The sequence below is a fragment of the Vanessa atalanta genome, chromosome 19, assembly GCF_905147765.1.
Source record: "Vanessa atalanta chromosome 19, ilVanAtal1.2, whole genome shotgun sequence".
Taxonomy (NCBI): domain Eukaryota; kingdom Metazoa; phylum Arthropoda; class Insecta; order Lepidoptera; family Nymphalidae; genus Vanessa; species Vanessa atalanta.
In genome coordinates, this window is record NC_061889.1 from 10,264,768 (window position 1) to 10,290,498 (window position 25,731).

The window sequence follows — 25,731 nt, forward strand, 5'->3', positions numbered from 1 at the left end:
TTGAGATACTAATAAGAGCAAGGCATAGTTAGTGTTTGCTATGTGCTTGTACGCATTCGTATGTGGGTGTATGAATGTGTGTGTGTATGTGTATGATTGTGTGTATGTAGCCATATTGTCATAGTCAATCCATTCATCGTGGACGTCTCATCACAATCCAGAACCTGTGAGCCCATTAACGCTTGCCTGTCGTTCGACGTTAGTATTTCGTTCAGAGAATATGAAATTAGTGTAAGAAGCTACAATTCGTTTGTCTCTGAGAGGCAACAATGTTTATTAATAGAATTATCGTAAATATAAAAGAAAACAATATTCAATAGTAAGTCACACAACACAAAAAATGTATACAAGTTATTTTTTTGCTAAAAACAATCTCGAGCAAAAACCTATGCACACAGGACATTATTTAATAATATAAATGCTAAATATTGTAGTCGGATGTATAAGCTATGTTTAAAAACATCTTAATGGACTCTTTTTTCTTTCTTATGTAAATCTTTAGTAATGACAACTGTTGACAAATGGAGTGGAAAACTAAACACTGAACAAATTTACATGTGAACCTGAGATTTAGAGCCAAATAAATTCTTAAATACGAAGGAATTTAGATTATATTATTGATTGAACTATTCGTATATAGTTGATGTTATATATTAATTAATGATATTAGAAGAGACTTTAGTGTATATGTTGATTCAATATTAAGGTCGAAAATGTATCAATTGGTATTTTTTTTGTATTGAAAGGATGATTATACAAAATACTATTACTATTACTCACAAAACCAACACTTAAGAACGAATTGGAGATTCTAATTATTAAAACAATATCTTCATATAAAAATCCGTAGGTCGAGTTGGACTTAAACCTCTTATGATTAGTTAAAACTTAGTACTGATGTCAGTAAGAAGTTTGAATGTTTACACACATATTTAGGTACAAATAAACGCCGCGAGTTCGTTTCACAGCTTACGTGGTATATTATGAAAACATTTATCAGCTGAATCATAAATATTTTTTATTGCATATGGAACACTCAGACGAACAGGCACGAGATCATTGTACCCTAAGTGGCGTATCTGACTTTCACTGGATCCTAATCTCTGCGTGATACGCGAGGCCCCCTTTCTTTCTTTCACCGGCGTGTGGCAGTTGGCCTCAACGTGAGACGGCGACCGGTCGCGTCATGCGCCTTGACAGTTGATAGTTGATAAACTAACGGTGATAGTGACAGTTCTGCAGTGCGCCATGGCGGTGACCGTGGCTTTTCTCTCCCTGATACTCATAACGACTCAGCCTGTCCGCTCGGAGGAGTCCTTCATGAACACCTTCTTATCAGGTCAGACTTTCTCCAAAGATGGGACCGAACCCACATACATAAATTAGTCGTATGTCCGTTGAATTGAAATGTGCCGAACTAATTTGGTAAGCGAATGGAATTTAAGGCCGCTACTTTTTAAACTCGCTCGCCATAGTTTTGTATTAACGGTCCGAGCGATCTTCTATAATATAGGTTTCCACGTAAACGAGAAACGGTAAAATGATGAGATGTTTGGATTTTAATTTTTTTTTTTTAATTTAGTTCATACATAAAGGCCTGTACAATTAAATCTTACGAATACTCAATAAATACTATTTATAAATAATAAAATATGAAAATTTATATGACACGTAATATTACTTAAAATTCTAGTTATTTCAAATACAAAACATATTAATTTAATTATGTATTTATCTCTTATTGAATAGTTCGTAAATAACATATTTTCTAAACGGAGGTGTGTACTTCCGTTAATAAGTCATATGAGTCGGTCAGACTTTCTTGTTACTTGGTACGTTTAGTGTATCTATTCGAATATATATAGCTGAAAACTGTTTGAACGTGCTAACCTCAGGATCTAGCAGACTAAATTGGATAATCTTTTTATTTTAGATAAACCACTTATTGAGAAAGGCTATACAGTATAACGTTACCCTCAGTGTAGAGCAGTAACTTTAAAAAAGTTAATGGATAATATTTTAATCATCTGCTATTCGGTATTGGCGAACAGGCCCGTCTTAAGCAGATAACCGTCGGTACTAGCAGTGTTCTGGCGATGGTTCAAGACCATCTTCCTCGCGTACCAGAATTTTTTGGACCCAAGAATCTAAACAATAATTTTCATTAATAATATTGTTAAAAGTGATATTGTGAATTAGAAAATATTTAGAGCGATTCTATCCACTTGTCCTACGGCCAAATTAAATTAATAATATTAGATATGTATCTGATTAAAAAAGGTAGGTAGGTAGGTATTGATGCGATCGACTGTAACGGATACTTACTGCTAGGCAAAATTCTTATCATCTAGATTGATTTTAAATACACTAGGTGGTAGGGCTTCATGCAAGCCTGCCTGGGTAGGTACTAACACTCATCACATATTTTATGACCCGAGCAAGTACTACTGAATTATCATATGCTTAATTCGATCTCATATTTTATCTTAAATAAAATCCAACGAGGAAACCTCACATGTAGCTGAAATGATTTCCACCACCGAGCAGCGAGGTGGACTGAGGTCTAAAAACTTGTCCTCAAATTCTCGGTGGACTCGAAGTCTTCCGCCTTTGCCCAATAAATATCCAACATATTTAAAAAAAAATACGACACATATTATAGGTCACAGCTAACAAAACATTATTATAAATTTAGACCCTCTTAAAGAACAGTAAACCGAAATGATAGAGTCGAAACGATTATTAAACGTAATAACACTTATAACACACGATTGAATACAACCGATATTATAAAGCTTTAATGGTAAGGTTCATGCAACCTCGTTTTGTACGTATAATTATATATAATTTAAAAATTGGTATAATAACCGACAGAGAGAGAGAGAGAGAGAGAAGCCTCGTCAAGCGACCATGTTACAAGAAATAAGTATCATTGTAATATACTAATATGTGTAGATCAATATAATATTTTAATATAAATTAATTTGTATAAACAATACTTTATTTACTGATTTAATTACAATATAAAGTTAAATCAAGTAGGCTGTTACAAACAGTTTTTAAAAGTTCTATTACAAAAAGTTATCACGGGTTGGAAACGGCTTTAAATTCCTCTTCTGTAACTGTTATATCTAGATAAACATAGATTTAAATTTAGTGATTGACATTGTTAATTTTTTGTATAAATCTTCTAAGCCTAGATTATACAATAGGACCAACCACAAGAGGAATAAACGTTAATAAGGATTTGAAATCGGATTATTGGTCGAGGGCTTAAATAAATAATCTATGGTATTTATTAAAGATTCACGGTGAAATGGCGTTAGGAATGTCGAGGAAGCTTTAAATAAAATTTAAGTGCATAAGTATTTAAATGGAATTGTGATATATAGTATTAATAATAATATAAATTAATCAACAACTAGAAGAAAGAAAAATAAGTATTATAAAAATTTGCTATATTGTGCACTAATAACATCTGTTAGAAAATCGCATAGAATATATAAATATAAGGTTTGAATATATATACTCCTTCGATAGAACTAGAATTAAAAAAAAATGTTTACCTAATATTAGTTGACGTTCGTATAAAAAGTTTAGGGGTTCAAATTAAACTGCAGTCGTTAATTTTTTTTTTTTTCTAATCAGCTGATGTTATTAAAAGCTTATGTTTTTAAAAGTCAGACGTAAATTTTATATGATTATACTTTTGAATGAGGTAATTCAGTTCTTAAACTATACTTATTGAAGACCCAGCTTCAAGTAAATAGGAACGTCAAATAATTAACAATATTTAATATAGTTTACAATATTTATTTTTCCAGTTTTTGTTACAATCATCCATTATCTTCCGCTTTTCAACTCAGATTAACAATTCTCATGTCAAATTCAAAAATATTCTTCCTCTACTTTTATTATAAAAATGTCATACCAAAAAGTATTCATTACATTTATGTAATTCTGTGATTGAATATAACTCGATAGCTAAGAGCTATACAACCTTTAATAATTACTTATAAATATTTTATATAAAACAATTTATAGGCTTACATTGTCTATATTTATAAAATTGTTTATCGTGATTGACTATCAACGCCCAGCCAAAACTTTGAGTCTAGAAAGCTGTGGGAAATAAGTTCATTTATTAACTTTATAACTGAGGGTGAGACTGAAGAACTTCGTGTAAATATTAGCCGTTCGATGTGTGGAATGTAAACTGGTATAGTTTTCCATGTCGTATGTAAAAATTACTTCGGGAAAGAATCACTTCGGACCTAAGAACAACTCACTCAAAATCTAAAATTCATGTTTGTAATATTTTATTTATTGTTTAAATCATGCGTACTACAGTTAAACCTAAGGTGCTATTGGCGATTTATTTACCTTAAGCTCGCAGAAGTTCTTTAACGTGCACTCAAAATAACGCAAGGCATATTTCTTCCGATAAGACGATTTTTTTGTGTTATGTAGTTTCTTATTTCCCTCGAATCGTAAATCAATGTCTGATATTTCACGATTTTCGAGTTGTTTAAATGGGGTTTGAGTATTTCTTAGAGAAAAGTTCAATTTTTTTTTATGTTAACTTTTTAATAATTAAGGTCAAATGGGAAAAATTTCAAAAAAATAATAATGTCTCTTTGTGATAATCGCTTCATGTAGGTATAATTTCATTGTATCAGAATAAATCTAATACTTTAAACTCTAGCATCAAGACTATTGACTCACACCAAATTTCATTTACTGACTACATTAAACAATTATTCTTGAAGTTACCTTAACAATATATTTAACTCCTAAAATTATAATGGGTTATACGGTTGAAACATTCTCAGTAGCAGCCGTGCCATCGCTTCGTAATTCATGTTAAGCCGGAGTCCACTAGTGTCGGTTTACCCGGCCCGTCAGATAAAACCTAGGAGCGAGGGAATAGAGAGTCCACTTGTAAACTATAATAAATCCTGTTCAGTTAACTAGACTCTCTTCAGAAAAGTCAATGAAATCGTTCTGGAAGATATAATCTATTCAATAGTAATAAAATTGTTGCCGTTGTTGTAATGACCAATTGAAAAACTCCTCAAGCAATATACATAAAACAAGAGTAATTTTACGTTACGGAGTGTCGCCCGATTAAAATTTAGGCTATTAGCGTGACAAGCGCGAATAACATTTTCCTGTACATACGTTTATTAATAGTCCGTAGTAATTTCTCGCTGTGTAAAAAGCAAGCTATCGTTATTGTAATGAATGGCCTTTTAATTGTATAAGGGGGCGGCGGTGCGCACGCGCAGGTAACGGTTCCCGCTGCCGTTACTAGCGTTACGTTTAGGTGATAATTAATACTATTTGCTATCACTATGGGGTCTTGTGAATTATCATCTATTTCTATGGATAATTTATAAGCTTGATGACGTCTAAATACTATTAACTTTATATTGCATAGTTTCTGAGTTTCTAGCCCCTTCTCTGTAGACTCTATATTTCGAACCATTTTTTCTTTTAATTTTGATGATTCTAAACTACTTCTTAAGTTGCTACGTTAATAAAGAATGTATTTTTCTTCTATTGCGATTGTGAAGTAGGTATTCATTTATTTAAAAAAAAAATTATAGCCCAAATATACTGAATGTATTTTTCGGTACGGACTATCTCTATAAATAGCAAAAAAACATCGAATCAAATAAAACTATTTCTTTAAGTATATACTGAGTAAAATACTAGAACGCGAAAATCTTCTGGCAACAGGTGAATGTCCTTTTGCAGGACAAAACTGTTTCTTCTACGCTTACAGTTCAATCTTTGCTGCCATCTCACTTCTAATTATAATTCAATATATATTAAATAATTAAAATATATTAGAGGGAAATATTAAAAAATATTGGCATCAATGTTATTGTAGATTTGTTTAATGTTAATAGTTAGATTATATCTGTATTATATGTGGTAAAATCAAAATATACTTTATTCTAAAAGGCTTTTACAAGCCCATTTAAATCGTAATTTCACAGAACCGACATAATACCCAGTACTCTTTTCTAACCTTTCAAAAACAATATTGAAGTCAGTAAAATACAGTTAAATGTATGTATCCTGGCTGATAGTCAACAAATATTAGCTCCACGCTTTTTTTTATCATCTATATAATCTTGAATAATATTCCCTATTTATAAATAATAAAACAGTACTCATTTATTGAAGACAGAAAGAATACTAGAAATCTTGCAAACAAAGTTTATCGTATCTTGCAGCTTTTGCTACGTTCTCATGGAAAGCACTCGCCCTGTTCTCTCTCAATACCTCCTCTGACCCTCCTCAATGACCTCTCTGTAACTAAAAGCTATCGTAATACGAAAATTCCATATTAATCGCAACATAAACTTTTACTTAAGCGTCATAACACAAGCAAAAGCAATCGCTTCGTAATATAAGTTTTTTGTTTATATGTTTATGTATTAAATTGTGTGTATTTAAAAACATATAGTAAATATTTAACATGTAATATCAAGAACATTGACCATAATATAATGGTAACTGCATCAGATGATTCAATTTCTATCACCGGTACGTAATAATCTCGACGCGCGTGCACATACGCTGACGAGAAAGGTCGGGGAGAGAGGGGCGGAGTGGGGGGTGGGTGAAGTTGTAACTGGAGAAAGTTTGACAGACGCGTCGACGCCAATTGATCTCAATTATTTTGTTGAATTTATACTTTGTTTTAGTTTATATGACGCAATTTTTTAAATATATGACAAAAGGAAGTTTTGACTCATCTACGTTTACGTACGTTTTAAACGTAACATGCAAAGGAGCTGTTAGTATCTTCTGAAGATTTATCGTAGGTACTGTTGAGTTGCTTATCAGCTTCTTGCCAATTCTTGGAATCTGCATGCTGAATGACTCCCAGCTTTCATTAATCAAATCTTGTAGAATTACCAACCGAAGGTGCTTGTAAGAGCGTTTTTGAATTAAATATATTTTTATTTCATTTTGAAAACACTTATTACAACATTAACGCATCAATTTTAAATACCGATTGACGGTACACGTGGAAGATATTGTAAAATTTGAATAAATTTTAGTCTTAAACTAAGCCACGATGTTCGACTACAATCATAAACTATGTGCGCGTCATATATAGTTCAAAAGAGTGTGTGAACAAATACAAGCGTAGTCTCTTTTCCCTCTCTTAAAGAACAAGACCGGATATATCAGACGCAGGACCAATAGCTCTACGTGCCTTCGAAGCGTGAACTGTCAGCTCACTTATTCCGGATGTTATTGAAACGCGTGATTTGTAGTTCGGTATTTGCATTTATCTCATGTCTAACTGTATCACTGTACATATATACTATATACATATGTACTTTAGTGTGTTGAAGTTATTAATAATATGTATAAATTCTATAATAGTAAAAAAGGAGAATTTAGGAGCACTTTTTAGTATACTATGTTGATATATAGGTTAGTAGCTGCGCCTCACAGTTTCACTCGCTCTATTTCTTGTTCATGAAAGTTTACACATACATATATTACAACGAATTATTGTTTAAATAAGATGGCCCAGTGGTTAGAACGCGTGCATCTTAACCGATGATTTCGGCTTCAAACCCAGGCAAGCACGACTTATTTTTTATGTGCTTAATTTGTGTTTATAATTCATCTCGTGCTCGGCGGTGAAGTAAAACATCGTGAGGAAACCTGCATGTGTCTAATTCCAACGAAATTCTGCCACATGTGTATTCCACCAAGATGTCTCTCCTCAAGGGGAGATGAGGCCTTAACCCAGCAGTGGGAAATTCACAGGTTGTTAATGTAATGTAAATTGTTTAAATAATACTTAGATTATTGATAATATACTGTTTAATTAAAATTTATGTCTTATACCGTTTTAAGTTCATAAATAAATTTGCAAAGTTCAATTACCTCGATCAGGGACAAAAAAACACGTCTCTAATCCAGATCTAACTGTGCCAGTTTACTCGGACCTGCACAACCTTTTACAAACGAACGAGTTGCAGATTCGAACGGAAACATGGTGTGAGTGAATGGAACCCACTGAGTATGTTTGTAGTAGGACAAGGATTGGCAATATATCTGATTGAACAAGAGAACTGAATGAATTAAAATTATACGATGAATCTTTCAAATTGGAACAAAATTTGTGTAAAGTGTAGAGCGTGTGTGAGATAATAAAATTTAATATCAGTCTAGTTCCCCGTAAAAGTGTACTGAAATGTATGAAAGTACGGTTCTATAATTTGCCAGATCGGTGCTGTGTTGCTAGTCCTAAAAAAAAAACGATTTATGTTTGATTAACCAAATAATTTTAAATTAACGCCTTTTGAAGCGAGTCTCACTTTGTATATCGAAGTACATTTTACTTTTTACACTTTATACACACACATAAAAAAATATCTACAGAATTAAGCAAACTATTGTAGTAAATGTTAGATTCGTTATGTGTTTACGCTTTCGAACTAATTTAAAAAAATAAATAATTAAAACATTTCCGTCCGATTTCAAATTTTGTATTACAAAAAAAAATATATCAACTCATTACAATTTATTTGCGTGTTTTCGTCAGATTGGCAAATACCGATACGTACACGCTTAACATGCGCGGGCGCACGGTTCGGTGAAACCGTCAAGTGGACGCTGAAAGTGAAATAATTGCATTTTTTTCTACGACCAATCATTTTGGACATTGCGTACTTTATACGTGTTCTTTACTATTATTATTATAACTAATAGTTTGGTTAAATGGTCGTGGATTCAAATACCGGGTGGGGGAAATAGAAGTCATTAAAACATCTTATTGTTAACCTGGAGCTCGGTTTATTAGCACTGGTTTTAGGTGCCTCGACAAGGGGCATCAAAATGTAATGAGAAATTCGACGGAAAAACATGTCTAAGCTCTCCAAATAAGATGATAAATAGACATTATTTGGACACGCGTGATTGTATGGTCAAGGTCATGATATAAGGCCCAAGGTCATTGGGCGAATATAATGTAAAACAGCTCTATGTTGCTGGCATGTGCACTGCGTTGTACAATGCCATCGGTAGTGTATCTCGTCGGTCAGACTATGACAGTGACGGAATTGAGAGAGAACTGTTTAGCGCACACATTTGCGTTATAATATCTCCTGCTAGACTTAAGCTTATAGTAGTCGCCTGTGACTTCACTCGCGTTGTTAGGCTTTAAAATGTAGCCCATGTCCTTCCTTGAAGTTCAAGTTTGATTCGCTCCTGACTCATTTGGATGTTATTGGTTTCTTTGATTTGATATGAGTATACAAGAAGCCTTAGATAAATTGAAAAAAGATCGATCAAAATAAGGTTTTATAAAAATGATCATTGATATATTCTTTGATTTTAAATTAACCGATGTATATATATGTATTATTATACTCCATGAGTCCAATTTTGAAACAAATGAAACTGCGAATCTTAGGTACTTATAGTATTAATATAATAATACCTTCTCCGAAACGCGCTGCGTCTTTTGGTATAAGTTTTATCGATATTGGTTTGGTAGCTTTTTCAGTACGAGATCATATGTTCCGTCGTTTATTATTGTATATAAATCTCACAAATAAATGATCTATATTAATATTAGAATTAATATTTGTTTGTGTTTGTAGGGGGTAATCTGAGGAACTAAGGATCCGATACAAAATTAGTTTTTTCTGCTTATAAATTATTTTTGAGTGGTATAAAAAATATTTATATCATATAATCTTCTTTATTAATTAAAACCCGTGCTAAGCCGGGGCTGGTAGCTAGTTTAATAATATTTTTATGAAAGTAAGAAAGTTATATTATAATAATGATTAAGAAAGACATCAATATGTTTTAATAATACATTAAAAATGATACAACTAAATCTAAATTTTAATGAAATGGTGAATTTTCTGAATTAATCTATTATAATAACGATATTATTATTTAAATATTTATAAATCGTTATAGAATATTATATATATGCATTTTTAATCTACATAAATGCAATATGTAAATAAGGAATATCCTTTTTTATACGACTGCTCAAAAGGGGTGTAATCAAATCAAATCAAAATATATTTTAGTAGGCTTTTACAAGGCACTTTTGAATCGTCATTTAACAAACTATTTAATGTAAAGCTACCACCGGTGCGGAATGTAGATTCTACCGAGAAGAACCGGCAAGAAACTCAGTTATTACTCTTTTTCAACATCTAAAAATACAGTCATGTTAGTTAAATACAATTATATATGTATGTTTTGTCTCCTGCCTGGAATTCAACAAGCATTAACTCCACGCAATGTTTTCAGAGTTCAAGTGTGTATGCGAGTTTCTTTATTCCACCATAAATTTGAAATGCCTGGATTAAATTATTTAAGTTTAATTTATATATTTTGTAAAGATACACTTATTTTATTAGAACCACCAACAGAATTATATGTATTTTTGTAAAATGACGTCATGCTGAGGTGCGAATTCATGCATTATATTATATTGTAAAGCATTATTAGCATTAGCAGCCTGTAAATTTTCCCACTGCTGGGATAAAGGCCTCCTCTCCCTTTTAGGAGAAGGTTTGGAGCATATTCCACACAAATTAAGCACATGAAAATTCAGTGGTGCCTGCCTGGGTTTGGACCCGAAATCATCGATTAAGATGCACGCGTTCTTACCACTGAGCCATCTCGGCTCATATATTGTAAAAGTTAAAATATAAATCGAAATTCGAATGAAAGTATGAATTTTTAATATATAAATAGTATTGGTAGTATTGTTTGAATATTTATACTTTTATATATATTATCATAAGACATATATAAGATTTCGTTTCTCACTTCGATTCAACCTCTTCTCGGCAAAGTAGATGTAGGTATAACTTTATTATGATACGTTTTTAGCGCATCATCATCGTCATCCTCCTGCCCGTATCCCTATTTACTTGGAGTCGGCGCAGCATGTCTTCTTCTTCCATACTTCTCTATCTGACGTCATCTCACAAGTAACATTCTTTCCAGCCATACCATCTTTCACACAATCCATCCATCTTTTCATTGGTCGTCCTTCCCTCCCTCCCTTCCTCTATATCCATCAACGTTCATGCTCAAGACCTTCCTTACAATATGTTCCTCATTCCTCCGCAAAAAATTCTTGTTACACATTTCCGTCCCTTTTTACGATATCACTACAGATTGCGGGAAAGATAAGCTTATAACGCCAAGTTTCCGCAAAATCTTAGACCAAGATCATATTCATTTCTACAGTAAAAATCCGCAGATATTTTTAATTATGTCAACACATTCAATTCATTTGTTAAAAAACATTAAACACAATTAAACAACATTAAAAAAACATTAAAGCTAGTACTTGTTGACTTTCATATATATGTATATTGTATGTAATTTGGTACTTTTTCTATTCAAAGAGTTCTGTAATATGACAATTCAAGAGTGTTGGTAGAAGCCTACTTGAATAATTCAAAGGTTGATTGATGTTACACATCAAAAATGAAATTAAGACACATATTTAGGGGTTGCTTAATGAAGTTCTTGTTGTAAGATTAAAATGTTGTACACTGACAAACTGATTACAGTAAATTACTGTAATATTTAAAATCTTGATGCGTGTAATTATAATTTAATAATTATAATAGTCTCCGCTTACAGCCGAAATGGCCCAGTGGTTAGAACGCGTACATCTTAACTGATGATTGCGGGTTCAAATCCAGGCAAGCACCACTGAATTTTCGTTTACTGAATTTTTGTTTATAATGCATCTGAGCTCGGCGGTGGAGGAAAACATCGCGAGGAAACCTGCATGTGTCTATTTGCGTGTGAATCCACCAACCCGCATTGAGCAGCGTCGGGGAATATGCTTCTAACTTTCTCCTCAAAGGGAGAGGAGGCCTTAGCCCAGCAGTAGGAAATTTACAGGCTGTTACTATTTACATTATTCTATTATTACGCTGCATATCACTTCCTGATATTTCACGATCGAGTTTAATAAATGAATTTCGTATTTGTTCTCACAGAATAGTCACATCGATACGAGAAGCGTGTTCGTGTACTTTCTAGGTTCCAGACGAATGTAGTAAGTCTAGTATATTGTAGCTTTGCAAGCGATAGTATGTGCAATATGCGACTACACTTTCTCAGCGGCCAGTTTCAAATTATCTTGATTTTTAATTAAAAAAGTGAAATCACTCAACTCAAACGCATTATTTATATAAAATGCATCGTGTTTATTTATTTGAAGCCATGAATCGTTCAAAATTTTATATATACAGTTAAATGTTTATATTCATGTGATTGTTTTAGATTTCTAGTGTACCAAAGTAATTGTCATCTCGTATGGTCAGGATATTGATGGTCTATTACTGCTTATATTGGCCAGTTGCTAGCTAAAAGCGTACATTTTCCTTTTCATTGAAATATTATTCTAAGGAATTAGTTTTATTGGTATATTACGCTCATTACATAAAGAGGAGAATATCAGTTATTCATAGATATGAAGAACTATGCTGATGCTATAATAATATAACTGAAAAAAATCTTAACCAAAACTATGCAGGTGGCTTACGTGGCCAGTTACTAGTGTTAACCCTATATATTTTCATAATCTGAATACCTAGATTTTTTGGTGGTTCTCAACTTGCTAAAACATCTTAGTGCCCAAGATTTGAGCGCATTAGTGATGTAAGCGTTGGTTAATTTGTGCCAATATTTGACCCAAGTTTGGTTGGACCCAGTTATCAGTCCAGTAGGTAACATTGTTAGTCTTCTACAGATGCTACAAAAGTACGGAAATATGTTGGTCCTGTCGTCATGACAGGGTGACTTCCCATCACATAATGTTACAAGAATTCGTTGATAAATTTAGTCATGTAGGACGGATTAATAATATAATTCTTATTGATAATAATGAATTGGTTTATACTTGTAAATACATAGTCTTAATTCTGGGTTCAGGGCGTGCAAAATACGGTTATCATGCGTTGAGGGACGCCTCGCCGAAGGTGGTCAAATCTTGGACCATCGACGAGACGCCTCATAAAGTTGTCTTAATTTTTATTTTATATCGTATAAGTAGGCGAACTGTCACCCTTAGTAAGAATTCAAGACTTAAGCACATCGCTAATAAATTTGGTAACTAAGATGTTATATCCCTCGTGCCTGTAATTCCACTGGCTTATCAGCTTTCAAGCCGGAACACATCAATACAATATTTCTGTTTGGCGGTAGAATTGATGATAAATAAGTAAACTTGGGTAATTTCATACACATTTTCATCCTGGTCCAGGCTTCAAAGGTGTAGTCGCAATATTGTATCAAACAGACAGATTTATTTTCGCATTTCAACGTCTGAAGTGAGTTTATCAGGAGCGATAGACGTTGTTTCTCGTCGGCTGGTGTACTTTCGTTTTCGGCGCGGTGCGGGTGTCGATTTCTCCAACGTTAGGTCATCGTTTAACGGTGGTCTGTTTGACGGTGCCACAGATTATAAGCGTTTTCACATTTGCATTATCATTTTTGGGGTCACTTAATATTTACTCTCTAAAATACTTTTTAAATTTAGAATTTATATTAATTTAAATTAGCTTGAAAAAAAAACTATAGCTTTTTCATGTTTTTCTGTTTAGTTTTTTTTTTTAATAGATCTTAAGGTATTTGGGACTTGGTTTACGTTATTATGTCAAAGTCATATTTACAAAACGGTTTAGTGAGATCTATACTGAATATAAACTAACGTTACCTTACTATTTCATAGTTCTAAATAAAATAACTCAAATCAATAAATTGATTTGAGTTATTTGATTGGTTGAACTCAAATCTTAGGTCAATAAAGAAGCGTTACACTCATTGATCGTCAGAATAACAACCATTGAAATCAAAAATTTTGCGTTGAAAATGAAGCCGGACGATATTTCGTCCTCGTCAATAAATTGGTTTAAACAATAATGTAATAAATAATTGGAATTGTAATTAAATGCTTATCATTATATATTACATTAGAAGGAATGTTAGATACCCCATGACGTTTTCTAAACGCATAATAACAAACAAACTAATAAACAAATTAACGCATCGGATTCACCTATAACATCACTTAGGAATTTTGTATATAAAAACTTTTACCATACATAACGCCTATTCCAATCGTAGTAGAAAAAAAGATAAACAAACCTTAGATTTAAGAATTTCATGATGCATTTTGCTAATAACTCAGCTATATTGTGCACTACTAAGAGTTTATGATTAATGTAAATTTATTTATAACACAACACTATTGCACTTAACTACATATATCCTTATAATTTTACTTACAAAATTCCGATAACAGTTTCGTCGACGCACAAAACGCCATTTTTTCGCAAATCCATGGTGAGCATCACAGATTAATCAAGCTCTCGACCAATGATATCGCTTCAATTTGCTGTCAAATGTTGTTTATTTGGCTTTTCTCCTGTTGTGGTTGGAATTTAGTATATACTATGTGTATTGAGTACCAATAGTTATACATACATTATATATTATACATACATTAAATCAAAGAACAAACAAAGAAGAGTTGTGTCCTGGGATTCCCGGTTGGAACAAAGTTCCTACCGTTATATAATAGACCGTTTGTGACTATCTAAATGACAAACTTCGTTCCAAAAACAAAGTATACACGTCAGAATCGCCGTGATCTCGTAATTTACACCACTGTCTGTTTTCCTTTCATTTGCCTCTGAGCATAACTGTGCATCGCAGGGAGGGCCTAACGGTCGCAGCCGGGATAGGAATGTGGTAGCGCAGGTTTTGATTTAGGATGGCTTTATGTGTTAGGTAATAAGGTCGAAAATAAATTGCAGGTGCGTGATCGAGCGGTTTCATTGTCTATTCGTCTTTTTGAGACCGACGCTCTAGGTGAAGGCCATGGCGTTAATCTACATTCCGTATCGGTAACTTTACGTTTGATTCACTTCGTATAGAATTCAAAACTGTAAAACCTTAATTAGATAATTTTTAGTCTTATATTCATCTTTTATTTTATCGTGATGGAGTATTGATTTGTATTTTAAGCGATGGCAACATACTTAAAGAAATATTTATTCAAATTTAGAATATAAAACGGGCCTTAGATAAAGAATGTACAATTTTGCATCAGGTGCAACAGACGGCCATATCGCTAAAACGAAGTTTGAGCAGACTAATAATAAATATGGAATTCAATAAATAATCAAAGCGTGTAGCTACACATAAATAACAAATGAATAATATTATTATAAAATACACTCCTAAGTCATAACTAACTACTTACAAATTACATAAAATCATAAATATGTAATACATTGACAAAAGTCCATTAGTTTTCTATATGGTCTTGGGTCTGGGTGTTTGTGGTACCGTACCGGTAATGTATGTGATGTTGTCCAATATATTTATTATTTAAGTATACTAGAATAGTTTATTTCAATGTTATTGTTATTAAATATGCAAAAATGGAGTTGTCGAGTTCTTATTTCATATATGTTTTCGTATAAGAGAACTAACATGAAATATGTGTTTGAATTCTTCATCATATTTAAAAATATCTTCAAATTTAATTCAAAGTTAAGTATTTTATTGCAAACCATATAGTGACCATAGATAATTAAGCAACGGAGTCGAGAGAATTTATGTGTGTTTAAAATTAGTTAAAAGCTTGTCTACAGCGCCATCTAACGGATTATAACATATGCATCTAAGGACGGTTAGTAAAACAAATTAAAGCCTATTCCAATGGAACAAGAAAAAAGATAAACAAACCTTAGATTTACGTATTTCATGAGATTTGCTAATAACTCAGCTATATTGTGTACTACTATGAGTTAATGATTAATGTATCATTATTTATAATACAACTTAACTTAACTTAACACTTAACCACTTATTTCCACTTTATTTTTACTTCCAAAATTCCGATAACAGTTTCGTCGACGTTCAAAACGCCATCTTTTCGCAAATCCATGGTGAATATCATAGATAAACGAATCAAGCTCTCGACCAATGATATCGCGTCAATTTGCTGTCAAATGTTGTTTATTTGACTTTTCACCGGTTGTGGTTGGAATAGTGTATATGTGACTTCGAATCGTTCAGAAATTTAACGAGAAGATGCATACAGCAATTCATTTAATAGGTAGTTCTTACCTATTAAATGATTAAAGATTTTATGAATATACGCATAAATAAAATATATTTATCGAATCGAAACTTCTTGCCCTTTAGCCGTTTTCCTATTTTAATTAGACAACGATTCAACTGGAATTGGGAAAGCATCGTTACCGTTATAAACTTATAGACTTGGTCCTCAATTACTTTATTTGATTTAGTTGAGGATAATTGTTGTAAAGAATAAACATTAGGTCGAAATCGAATCGAAATTGTTATAGTAGTGGTATTTAATAGGACATTAGCAGCCTGTAAATTTCCCACTGCTGGGCTAAGGCCTCCTCTCCCTTCGAGGAGAAGGTTTGGAGCATATTCCACCACGCTGCTCCAATGCGGGTTGGTGGAATACACATGTGGCAGAATTTCGTTGAAATTAGACACATGCAGGTTTCCTCACAATGTTTTCCTTCACCGCCGAGCACGAGATGAATTATAAACACAAATTAAGCACATGAAAATTCAGTGGTGCCTGTCTGGGTTTAAACCCGAAATCATCGGTTAAGATGCACGCGTTCTCACCACTGGGCCATCTCGGCGTATTTACTAGAATTGGTCTCCAATTCAGTACGTTATTCTTTTGTTTAGAAGCCATTGGTAGCCTTTAGTGTTATTTTAAAAAAAAACGTTCAAATTAAATGTGTTTTCATAAAATTCTCAAAAAAATATTATGGACATTTATTATTCACAATTATTAAAACTTTTTTAATTGTTTCGTGTTATGATTTTGTTTTATTAAGCCGAACGTAAGTGATGTTTCTAAGTATTATAATATCACAAGTATTGGCAATGCAATAAATTAAATCAGCGATTTATAATCGAACTCAGTCAGTGGAGTCAGTACTCCAGTGTCACTGTATTAACGCCTCACTTCCCTAATCCCTTCCAGATGATATGGACATGACTGGAGCATCTTCTTTTTACCTTAAATAATATGAATAATCAAAATAAATGAGTAATCCTATGTAAACTCGTTTACTCTGTTTCTCTTTGAGTAACGACCAATAGTCATTTGAATTCAATTAAATTTGATGTAAATAAAATTTGATTTTTAAAACGACTTGTGTATTCATTTGTCTTTACTTGGTGGTTGGGCGTATGGGTACTCATTCACTATTCTATCACTAAACAGCAATATTTAGTGTTGTTGTGTTCCGGTTTGAAGAACGAGTGAGCCAGTGTAACTACAGGGGAGTGTAACTCAGGGGACATAACATCTTAGTTCCAAGGTTGGTGACGCATTGGTGACGTCAGGAATTATTAAAAAGGTGACTAGGTGGTAGGTCGACATTAGGTAGCCTACTTACCGGTCCATCTACGTAGCTTACAATAAATAACATAACTATTTAAATAAACTATTATACAAATAATATAAATGACTTTTTTTATTACTAATAATGCATTTAAAGTCAGAGTACTGTCAATAAACTGACACCGGCGTGTATGTGTGGGTATATGCACACAAATAATTATTTCGTAATTTAATGATTACATGTATGTACTTAAGACAATTAAATCTTCCTAACATACTGATATGTGAATGTGAATTTCATGTTCTCGTAAATAATAATGAAGCTTAATCGAAGTAATAATTGATTTAAAAAAAATAGTCAATACAGTTCTGGCCGGTGTGAAAGCGAGTTAGTACTCCGTCTATTTCTTTCCAAGAATTTGTTCTCACAAAGCTAAAAGCGGCGCGACGCGGCGCTCGCGCAGACGATGCGGGAATAAAAAACAGTTGCCAGTTAGGCCTGCGGACCACTAAAGCGTAACACATGGACGCGTACGATGAATAACTAATTTGTAAAGCGGTTTATGAATCGTTCATTCGACATAGTAACAATTATTGGGCCGTATTACCTTTATGAGAATTTATGTGTCTTGAATTGCCGATCAAAGATTATAAAATTAAAAAAAAAATCGATTACATCAACCAATCAATATAGCGTTCCATTTTAAAAATAATTATCTAGGAACATTCGAAGTCTCAATTACTTTTTTTTCTTTTATTTGTGCCAAAAAGGCACAGATTATTTCGTCAATGTCACATGCGATGGAGAAGACACTATGGAGATTGAACGGTACGGTCGAGATTACAGGCTTAATTTAATTTTGAAGGCATAATAGCAGTAGCCTCTTTGTTAACCCATAACCTAAAACAACACAATAATAAATAATTCGATAAACATAAATTATTATTAAGACAACATACAAGAACAAACTCAAAAACATTTACAACTTAATTTCATTACGCTCAATGTATTTACATAAAAATTTACAAAGTGGACTGATCACAAATATTAACAAACATTCATATGGGATAAGGAACCTTAGCCTAGGACTTTTTCTTAATGAATTAATGAAACCAAAATTATCGTAGACAAACGGTACGTTAAGGGTAGACATATAAAAATTTTATTAGCCATTTTCATATTTTTGAAAGTGATTGTGAGCCAAATATTTATTAATAACTCAAACAAGAAATACTGTACAAAAGACTAGTTTCTTTTCAAAAGAATGTTTAGAAAAAATCCTAAATAAACATTACTGATATTTAACAAATTATTAGTTATAAATGCATGTTTTCAAAAATGACTATATTTCTAATATAACTTGACCGCTGTATAACCTACAAAAATGAGTTTTAAGTTATTTTTGCAAAAAGTACATAGACGCGAAAAATATATTAAGCAGATTGGAATAAACGCTCGTAATGTACAAATGTATGTATAACTTTCTAGGTCTGCTGGAGACGCTGGACACGCAAGTTGATGCCAAAAACTGCCCCGGCGTCTGCATGCATAGCGTCGCCGCCTTCATTTGCTCCAGTGTGCTCGAAGAGATCACGTGCCCCAGCCCTAATATGAAGTGCTGCGTGGATGAACCGATTGGTAAGACAACATTTACAAATATTTTGAAATTCTTTTAACATAAATCTATTCAACTAATTCTAGTATTGTAGTTAACATTATGACTTGACTTAGATATGTGTGGAATATGTTATGATTATTTATTTAAGTATATTTATTGTCATAATAATACTTTTCATTAGGCCTTAATTTATATACAAATAAAAATTAAAAATATTTACCGTAATAATGATCAATGAATCTTTAGAAAAATATTGATTTATTTAACGTTAGTTAAAATACTCAAGGGGAGCCGAGATGTCTCAGTGATTGGGACACGTAAACCTTAACTGAAGGTTGCGGATTAAACCTGGATTTTCGTGAGAAAGTTGCTACATCTGTACACAAATACACATTCCAATTATTAGCGTTGCGAAATATATTTAATTTTTTATTAAAACCAAATTATTATTTTCAGGAAACGACACGATGATAACGACAAACAAACCATTTACAACACGCTACACAACAACCGAATCAGAATCAGAGGAAGAAGAATATACAACAAAACCGCCGAACGACAAATACAAAGACAGTGGTAATTATTAGGTACACTCTATTAACTATTAGGATATATTATATACATTAGTAGATAGAACATTCGAAACGTAAGTGTTTATCAACAAAAACAACAATAATGGCCAATTGGAGCTGGAGAAGAGCAATAGGGTAAGATGAGATGAGGGTCATGCAGAGAAACGAACTTTCTGTTTCTCTCATTGTTATTCAAGTTTCCAAAGACCAATTGGCGATGAGCTGAAGCGATCCAGTGACTGGAAATGACTTAGAACCGGTCAGACATGACTTATTTCTATTGGAACGGCGTGGAGAAATTTCCAAAATCTTTTCAAAGAAAGGAGAACTCTGCCCGGCAATGTGACATTTACAATTTATACTTTTATATTAGATGAATTTCACTAATCTATGTCTGTAATATAAATTATTTTATAAAAATCAACTTTCATTTATATTAGTGTGTTGTGTGAATTTCTTGAGAAAATACTCAATAACTCTGTTTGAACACAGACTTCCGGATCTCCTTATGTATCGGCCGATTAGGAACATTATTTTAAAAATATGTCAGCTTAAAACTTTTATATTACTTGTTGTCTCAGGATCAGGGCCGGACCGTGAGTTTAGGAGGAGGAGGATTTATTAGGAGGCCCTGGGCTAATACTACTTAGGGCACCTATATATACACACCTGAATGTAGACTTGAATTAAATAAATTGAATGGGTTTGATTAATTGCAGGATTCGCAGGGCTGCAAACCATACGATCTGTTTAATTTAATGTTTTTGGTCCGATTTTGATCCACGGGGCCCTGGGCTGAAGCTCAAAAAGCCATATGGGAGATCTGGCCCTGCTCAGGATCTTATTTCAAGAATTAAATATTATATTTCATTATTTTCCAGGTAACATAGCCTGCCCTGGTATCTGCGTTGCGTCTCACCTGAGCCATTACTGCGAGGCGTATCTTACATCTAGTGGTCTTTGCGTATCTGGTAGATCGTGTTGTGTATCTCAAGATGGATTCGGTGATAGAAGACCACCAGATCTGGTAGTTCCTGCTGAAAATAGGTATTCTACAAAGCGCCCTATAACTACGGTAAGTTTTCCACTTACTTGCTTAGAAGTAATGTGAAAATACCAAAAACAACAACAAACGTAATATTTATTAATGGACCACGGATATTGTAATTTCTTATCAACCCAAACCTAATAACTATAATATGCTCCATATTCTTGGAATATTTTCAGTTTATAGCAATAATATATAAAGATAGACCAATGGTTAGGCTTGATCAGTATAAACCAAATCCGAACAAGCACCTGAATTTTCATGGATTTGGATTGGATTTGGCTTGCCTTGGTTTCAAATGAAATGTTCATGTTTATTTCATAAATAATTCTTCATGAGTCCGATGAAAATCTACCACGTTTGTATCTACAAACCCAATTTGGAACAGCATGGTCCATACCTTTCCAAAAGAGGAAACCTTAGCCTAGCAGAGGGATACTTAGAGGTTATTATTATTTAACAACAATTGTATAGTTTGGTAATATTTTTTTTTTCATAACTTACAGCTAACTACTACACCGCCTCCAAAACAGAAGCCTGGTCGGAAATGTCGCGGAGAATGTGTAACTGGATTTTTTTATATGCTCTGTGCGAACGTGGATGAAGATGCCTCGTGTCCGGCTGACGAGAGTTGCTGTCTCAGCGACTCCACCACGGAAGTCGCAACCAGGCGACCGCATACAACGCCAAGGCCGACGACACCAGTATGTAATCAAAAATCATAATATAACGTAAGGTATAACGATTATTTACCTTAATAATTATAAAAACGCGACTGCCTCAAGTGTGTAACCGGCTGAAACTGCGCCTTTACCCGCGCGAAATTTGTAAAACATTACCCATAACATACAAACCATAAACCCCATTTCAACCCTGCGTGAGATGAATTAAAAAAGGCTATATCCTTCTCCGGGACTGAAACTCTTCACTCCAAATTTCATCTAAATCGGTGCAGTGGTTAAAGAGTGAAGAGGTAAACGATAGAGTTACTTTAGTATTTAAAGTATTATGTATAGATATCATACGGGATGTAAGGATTCTAACGACACCCGATGCGTCCAAAACTGAAATTAACGTCACATAACATACACGAACTATTAAAACATTACAAAACGAACATCAAAAAAATCTATGTTGAATTTGGGTACTATTTTGTAGTGATGGCAGATTTGACATGTTTACATTATTTTTTATACACTTTTCCCTATATTCCAGGCTCCACTGCCAAGATGTCCAGGACATTGTATAATAAATTTAATCAGAAGCCTCTGCGAGCGTCCGGCTGTTCTGATTCCTAACACCAATTGTAAACTGTCTGGCACCGTCTGTTGTGACAACACAAGGTATGTTTTTGTTGTTTTGTACTTATAGGCAGACTGTTAAGCTGTGAGGTCACTTGTGTTTTTATATATTAAAAATGTAGGCAGACTGGCTAATTCGGCATGTAATGTTATGTAGTTGCCACCAAATGGAACATGTAATAATGTAATACATATCACATCCTTCAAATTGTCACCTGCTAACATTTCCTGAGGCTGGCAGACCTTTACTAAGGTGTAATGTCTCTTGTGCTTTTAATTACTCACTCAAGGAAGGTTCTTCAAACTGGAATAAATCAATAGGTACTCGTTTTTGTTGTTCGCCGGTAGAATATATCGATGACAAGCCTACTAAGGCTTGCCAGCCCTACCGTCAATTGTTCATACGAACGTAACATATACAGTGGCGGGTCAAGACCAATATTTACACGCGCGTAGTGGTGCATAATCGCGACAAAATATTTTACATTACAAATGACTTCATTTTAACGTGGCCCACTTCGCCCACGCCTTACGCCTCTGAAGACTTATAATATACAATATCAATATTTTATATAATAAACTATCATAAAATTTCAGAATACCACCACGTACTACAACACGGCCCACCACAACAACTACGACAACGACGACGACACCAGCGCCCATCGATCCCCGCCCAGACTGTCCCGGTTCTTGCATCGTCTCCTTGCTGTCGTTTACGTGTTTCCGTAAGTTTACCTTAACACAGTACATTTTACTAATTAATTAAACATAAATCCGAATATAATATCGGTCGAGGAATCCAGTCCAGACGACGTTTGTTACATACTGGTTTGAAATAATCATTCTGAAATTCGTCGAGGATTAATGGATGAATAGCATTCAGAAGCCGGTATAACTAATTATATAGGAGAAGATTACCGAAATTGAAAGCAATTGAATTAATATGACAGAAGTTTCTTCACAATGATATCGTTCACCTAGAATAATTATAAACCCAAATTAAATAAATCCAGCAGTCAGTGATGCTTGGTCGTATAAATAATATTTTGCATTATATTCCAATCAGGTAACGCAGAATTGACAGATGTATTCAAGTGTAAGAAGGCAGGCACGCAGTGTTGCGCGCCAAAATCGAAGGTTTTGGAAGCGATCGGCGTCAATCGTAACGATTCCTTCCCATTGGCTACTACGCACACATACACACCGCATACACACACTGTGGCACACACGTTACCATATACATCGCCTCTACGTAAGTGTATAATTATTAAATCAATCAATACAGAACTCTTAGTTATTTTAGACGAATTTTATTCATTAAATTTTTGTTTCTATTTTAGCTCAATACGAACCCAACTACGCGACAACTCTTAGAACTCCAGAGAAATACAACAAATATGTCTGCGGTGTTAAAGGTAATGAGATCGGCATCATGATCTTTCATAATCATTTTAGTAATAATCATAATACCTTCATTGGTCATTCGAGCCTCGGAGATATATTTTGGCAAGTTTTTATTATTACGCCAGTTTTACGTTAGTTTCAATTAAAAAAATGAGACGAAAACTTGCAAATACTTTTGGTGCTGATTAGATTTAAAATCAAAGTTCGTTTAAAAGAAAATTGTACGTCAAAAGGAACGTCGTCTCGAGCCGGGCGCGTGATGGGCGGCGAGGACGGCGAGCGCGGCGAGTGGTGCTGGCAGGTGGCGCTCATCAACTCCCTCAACCAGTACCTGTGCGGCGCCGCGCTCGTGGGCACGCAGTGGGTGCTCACCGCCGCGCACTGTGTTACCAAGTACGACATCGTTTTCATACTTAAACCATTCAGTAAAAGTTCCATTCAGTTCAATTGTCAAATTTGGAGACAAACTGAAACAAAGCAATAACATTTAACGCCCACTAGTCTGAATATATTTCCTAGATCAACAGACAAAACCTTATTTTTATTGGTTTGATTCACTTTTGGAATATCTGTAATTATAGTTTCTCTAGTAGGTATCACTTGAATTTTAGGGGCGTGAAATAAACTCACAAAAAATAATAATAAATCTTATATTCCAGTATTGTTCGCTCCGGTGATGCCATCTACGTGCGAGTTGGAGATCACGACTTGACCCGGAAATACGGGTCACCGGGCGCGCAGACGCTCCGTGTAGCCACCACCTACATTCACCATAACCATAACAGTCAGACCTTGGACAACGATATCGCACTGCTCAAACTCCATGGAAAAGCTGAACTTAAAGAAGGTACGGAGTAAACGTTCACAGTTAATACGTTATTTATTATCAACAGTATTTATAATACCTTAAACTTACCATTTATTTTTCCCTATTTTGCAAACATATAAATTGTAACATATTTATAAAAGATACACATATGCTCCAAACCTTCTCCTCAAAGGGAGAAGAGGCCTCAGCCCAGCAGTGGGAAATTTAGAGAATGTTACTTTTAGTCAACGTAATCACATACTTAAACGTCGATACGATGTTGCAGGCGTGTGCTTGGTGTGCCTGCCGGCGCGCGGAGTGAGCCACGCGGCGGGAAAGCGCTGCACGGTGACCGGCTACGGATACATGGGAGAAAGTGAGCGATGGAATACTTAAACATTAACCAACCCGCACTGGAGAAGCGTAGTGGAATAAGCTCCAAGCCTTTCACTTGATAATACAATAATTATATAAATAATATTACACTGTTTTCAAGTCTGTAAATACATTTACCAGGATATAAAAACAAACAAATCTTTGAATACAACTTTACTTATTAAAAAAGAAGTACCGCTTATGGGACATCTATTTGCCGAAACGGTTTACTCAAGATCGTTTTCAATTACCCTGCCTCCCAATACGATGGATTTAAAATAACTTCATGTGTCAAATAAGAAAAAAAGTCATCATATTTTTTGGTCGAACGGAAATCATTTAACGAGTTTTTTTTATTATCCAGCGGGTCCGATACCACTGCGCGTGCGCGAAGCGGAATTGCCGATTGTCAGCGACGCGGAGTGCATCCGCAAAGTGAACGCGGTCACCGAGAAGATATTCATACTGCCAGCGAGCTCGTTCTGCGCCGGGGGTGAGGAAGGGAATGACGCATGTCAGGTTAGTGTAGCATTTAATTAGAATGTCTCGTAGCTATCTCTCGGACACTGGCCCACTCATCTTTCAAAATAACAATAGGAAATATTGCTGTTTGGCGGTAGAATTGGCGGCATATTTATTTAGGTGCGCTGATGTTAGACAATCAACAATATGACGTACTGATCTATATAATGTAAATCATGCTAATTATTTTTTTTATCTATATTCCAGGGTGACGGCGGTGGTCCGCTAGTATGTCAAGACGATGGCTTCTACGAATTAGTCGGACTCGTGTCTTGGGGCTTCGGTTGTGGACGACGCGACGTGCCTGGTGTATACGTGAAAGTATCCGCATTTATTGGTTGGATTAACCAAATTATATCTGTCAATAATCTTTAACATATCAAAAAGTCGTAAAATGAAGTGGACAATCTCTTTGAATTCGACAATTTTGTAGCCTTAGGGGATGGAGAGCCGCCTGATCCCCTTGGGCTATCGCTGTCCCCACTCTTAACAAAAGCGTTACGCTTTTTTAAAGGAAATTATGAAGGAATAGGAATATTAATAATTTATCATTTTAAAAAAAATACATTAAAAGGTGAAGTAAGAATATATTTGCCATTATATCTTTGTCATTATTTACGACAATAATTATTC

General features: G+C 34.1%; 1 protein-coding gene across 1 annotated transcript; it reads left to right on the forward strand.

The window, feature by feature from the left end:
* Positions 1 to 1,175: 1,175 nt before the first annotated feature.
* LOC125071401 (protein masquerade) lies at positions 1,176 to 25,731 on the forward strand. Its single transcript, XM_047681628.1, has 14 exons — positions 1,176 to 1,339; positions 18,936 to 19,085; positions 19,522 to 19,641; positions 20,519 to 20,712; positions 21,192 to 21,389; positions 21,901 to 22,028; positions 22,584 to 22,714; positions 23,056 to 23,241; positions 23,330 to 23,404; positions 23,627 to 23,786; positions 24,053 to 24,240; positions 24,488 to 24,577; positions 24,941 to 25,095; positions 25,306 to 25,731. The coding sequence occupies exons 1-14, from the start codon at positions 1,249 to 1,251 to the stop codon at positions 25,471 to 25,473; spliced, it is 2,034 nt and encodes a 677-aa protein (XP_047537584.1). The 5' UTR covers positions 1,176 to 1,248; the 3' UTR covers positions 25,474 to 25,731.

Excerpts from the sequence above, each read along its gene's own strand:
- LOC125071401 (XM_047681628.1), top strand. The coding sequence starts at position 1,249 with ATGGCGGTGACCGTGGCTTTTCTCTCCCTGATACTCATAACGACTCAG. Across the intron at positions 20,713-21,191 it reads CAAAGCGCCCTATAACTACG|CTAACTACTACACCGCCTCC; the intron begins GTAAGTTTTCCA and ends CATAACTTACAG. Across the intron at positions 24,241-24,487 it reads AAAAGCTGAACTTAAAGAAG|GCGTGTGCTTGGTGTGCCTG; the intron begins GTACGGAGTAAA and ends ACGATGTTGCAG.